General features: G+C 33.8%; 1 protein-coding gene across 1 annotated transcript in view; it reads right to left on the bottom strand.

Annotated features, from left to right (window-relative positions):
- Nucleotides 1–4,142, bottom strand: part of LOC118747128 (gustatory receptor for sugar taste 64f-like) — a 22,976-nt gene extending 18,834 nt beyond the window's left edge. Inside the window, exon 1 of the mRNA XM_036481118.1 lies at nucleotides 4,068–4,142. Coding sequence (XP_036337011.1) covers nucleotides 4,068–4,142 — 75 coding nt within the window. The remainder of the gene's footprint in view (nucleotides 1–4,067) is intronic.

Raw genomic sequence — 4,142 nt, 5'->3', positions numbered from 1 at the left:
TTTTTTTTTTTTTTTTTTTGCAATCTAAATAGTTGTCAAATTTTACCAAAACTGTAGAAGTTACGAGTTTTTTCATGCCTGCGTATATCAAGCTTCACCGCCCAGGCATGCACTGTGAGTGAGGGGTAAATTTTATATGGAATGACCCATATGTATATATGTATATGCATATACATTTGCGATCAGGTAATTAAGCCAACAATGTTTTAATCAATTTTGGCTAATTTTCTTTCGTTTACTTCATGTTTATTATTTTTTCATTAAAGTCTAGCTTATTATATAACAAACACCCTATAAATCTATATTTCAAACTTTGTGCAAAAATTACAAAAAAAAATCTGCAAAGTTTCATCTAAATTTTCATAATTTTTTCAGATTTTCCAGAATTTTTTATTTTTTTTGAGTATGCAGTTTTTTGGCCCAAAACATTCTGGTGATGCAAGTCTTAAGTTGCTAAAAAATCGCGCGTTCACGGAGTTTCTTCCATACAAAGAATATTCGACAAATTCAGATGAAACTTTGCAGATTTTGTATAATTTTTGCACAAAGTTTGAAATTTGGATTTTTATGGCGTTTATTATACATTGAGCTACACTTTAATGAAAAAATAATAAGTATTAGATAAAGAAGAGAAAAATAGCATAAATTTATCAAAACGTTGCTGACTGAATTAGCTAATCGCAAGTGTATATCTAAATATTTATATATTTCGCGTACTGAAATCTAAGGCTATTTAATTTTAATTACAAACTAATTTTATATAAATACTAACACATATTACTCAATAAACTGTTTGGTAAAAAACAGTACTTTTAAAGATTTACAAATAAATTAAATTTTTTTTATGTTTTATTTTTTTTTTTTAAAGTCAGCAGTGCGCCGTGAAACAATACAGATAAAAGAAAAAAAAAATAAGGGAATAATAGCTTTTCGAAGTTGAAACTTGTGTCACATTGACAGTAGCGACGGATGCGTGTTAAGCAAACTACAAACCTTTTATATTATGAAACTATGTAGTTTATAACAAGGAATGAAACCGATTCAAAATAACGTTCCGGTTTGGGTTTCGGTTTTGCCAAGTGTTTCGGTTTCGGTTTTGGTTTCGTTCTTCAAAATTTATTTCGGTTTTGGTTTCGGTTTCGTTCCGGTTTCGGTTTTTTTCACAGAAATTTTGTTGATATTATTTAAATCACAATGTCTTAAAGGTTGAGGAAAGAACATTGAAAATTACAGTTCACTGATAATATCAACACTAGGTTCTTTCCCTAACAATCCGGACCGGATTTGGTAATTAGAGAATAAGAGAAACATTTTCTTTCAAAAATGGAACAAAGTTCAGAAGTACGGAAACGCAAAAACCACATTTCGTGCCCACAAGTCGAGAAACAGCTGATTCACGTTGTTCTTGTTTTTGTCATTCTCTCATCTCGCATTGCGTACGGGAAAGAAACTACTTAAATATAATTAATCGATTATCGATTCACAACACCAAAGTCATCAGCAGATTTTTGCGAAAAGTTACCTTGCCATACTTATTTACTACTTAACAAGAATTTTAGCAAAATGTTTCTGATTTTGGTTAAATAAATCATTTATTTCAAAGAAATTTTTATTTATTATTTTTGTAAATTTCTGGAAACCGATTGAAACCTGTGATTGAAATGGTTTCGGTATCGTTCCTTTTCAGGTCAAGATAACGGTTACGGTTTCGGTTTCGGTTTTGAAAAACGAAACGGTTTTAAACGGTTACGGTTTCGGTTTGGGTTTCGGTTTCATTCCTTGGTTTATAATTTGGTTTTCCAAATTTCGTGTAAAATAAACATTTCTAAATAAATCTCCCGTTTTGTCTATTTTACGGATTTCAGTAACTTTTATGCTATTTTTAGTACCTTTTCCCTGCCTACTTTTGCCTTTTTATAGTTTTTTAGGTCCTCAACATACATACATACATATAAGGATTAGTTATACATGTCAGCGCCTGTCATAGTATTCACACGCAATAGACCAATGAATTAATACATTAAAACATACAACTAAATGCACCATTTGTCTTTATTTGTTAGCTATGTACATTTAGTTACGTCATTAATCACGAAAAATGTACAAATAAACGACACATTTGCTGTTGAAGCGGTAACACGACCGCAATTATTTAACTGTTTCCACCTACTTCGAATCTAAACTTTTGACAATTAACTTGATTACGTTGTCAAACACCGAAAACTGCCGAAAACAACTCACGCGTTAATAGCTGCGGCGTTGTCGGAAATATTTTGTTTTTATACTACATTCGTAAACTGTGGCCCATTAAGTGGCCAAGAAACAAAGAAAATCGCATATCATTTATCAACATCATTTATCAAATAATTAACATTGCTGTTTTTTTTTTATATTCTTCATTAGGCACTCCGCACACTGGTCGCTTAATCGTGGTAGTGTAATCATTTCGGCATACTATTCTTTGGAGCTTTTGTGCCGATCACTAGGGTGCTGGGCCACCGGAACTATAAACCTCATTATATTTCAAGAATTCCGCCAATATATATCGGGAAATCATCAAGATTTACGTAAGGTAGGCCGATATGAGGATACCACCAAAAATTTCATTCATTCATTTTAATTCCGTTAATAAAACTTTTCACCATTTTATGCAGACCTTTTGAGCTTAGACTCTACTTTCTTTTGAGGTGATTTTTTAGACAAAATATTTTTAAAAACTAATTTTCTTGTATTTTCAATTAGGTCCAGCTCACCAAATCTTAATGTATTTCTGAAATATTTGGGGGGAATTCTTAAAATACAAAATATTTCCTATTTCGGTTGGAAAACAGCACCGTTTCCTTTTTCTTTTGTATGAAGTGTAATGGTTCCTAATGTACATATTTCAATTAACCTCTCTACACTATGATACCTAATCATGTTTTCGCGTAAGTGTGCAGAGGTCGATTCGTCATGTATTTGTTAAGGCAAGGCGAAATGACCGTTCGACTATGTTTCAGCATGTACATAATGTGTGGAGTGCCTTAAGCGCTCTATGGCGAAAATACTTTTGCTAATGTGAATTAGCATTTCGTTGTTTTTGTTTTGATAGTAAGTAATGGCCAATAGTGCGGCGCAAATAATGTTGACAATTTAAAATCGCATTTTCTCGCTTATTTTTGTTGTGGGGCTTAATGGCGTACTATTTGTTTCATCAGCTATGCAAGGATGTGGTAATTTTTCCCCGTGTTGCAAAGTCCACTCATCCAAGCTATACAGAGGTTGTAAAAAATTTTCCAGAATTACTGTTTCATTCATGCACTCAAAGCAAAAAAACTGTCATGTTTATCGAATTATACAAGTTATTGTAAATTTTGGACTTAATTTGCATACTAAATTTGCGTAAAATATTTTTTCAAGGCAATTTCGAAAAGATTTTTTTGCTTAATGTCGCCTTTTATATTTTTCGTAATATTTTCGGCATTTACAGTAGGATTTTAAAATATGATTAATCAATGTTCTTGCCTCTAGGAGACCTGGAAAATCCACTATCGATGAAATTTTCACAATTTCTGAAATCCTGGGGAAGACACTAAACATATATGCGAACCGACACACGACATCTCTTAGTTTACTTTACAGCCGCTTCTGAGAGTACGAGGAGTAGTTCCGTCCAAGTTAGGAAGGACCTCGCCGCGCTATTCGAGCCAATCGAGGTTTTAGGCAACGTGACCCAGAGTCATGCGAAATTTTCAATCCCGTCTTACAAAGCGTAATACCAGCTGCCATTCGGAATCGAATCGGTGGCGGTGAATGACGACAAGTATCTCGTTTTAGTAAGGTTCTTCGCGTACTTAGACGCACGTCGCATTTAGAAAGTTAACATTTTGAAGTAATCACGTTTGAGTTACTTCGCCTTGATTTTCAGTAAAAAAATATTGAGCTTCAGCTCCTCCATTAGTGTGAAAATTGAGTCCTAGCTTTGGCTAACTTTTTATGCATGGGGCCCATTGTCACGCCGCGGTGCTCGTTACGTTTGATCAATGTATTAATTCGCTGCGCTATGCCCAGTACTCACCGTCGCTAACGCGTAAGAGCCCGTAAATCTTGCGCAAAATCTTTCTCTCGAATATTGTAAGGTCCGCCTCATCGGCTGTGGTCAT

This window comes from Rhagoletis pomonella, unplaced genomic scaffold (assembly GCF_013731165.1).
Source record: "Rhagoletis pomonella isolate Grant_MI unplaced genomic scaffold, Rhpom_1.0 Rhpom_scaffold_00011, whole genome shotgun sequence".
Lineage (NCBI taxonomy): Eukaryota > Metazoa > Arthropoda > Insecta > Diptera > Tephritidae > Rhagoletis > Rhagoletis pomonella.
Note: the sequence above shows the minus strand (reverse complement) of the source record. Positions and strands in the feature narration are given on the sequence as shown.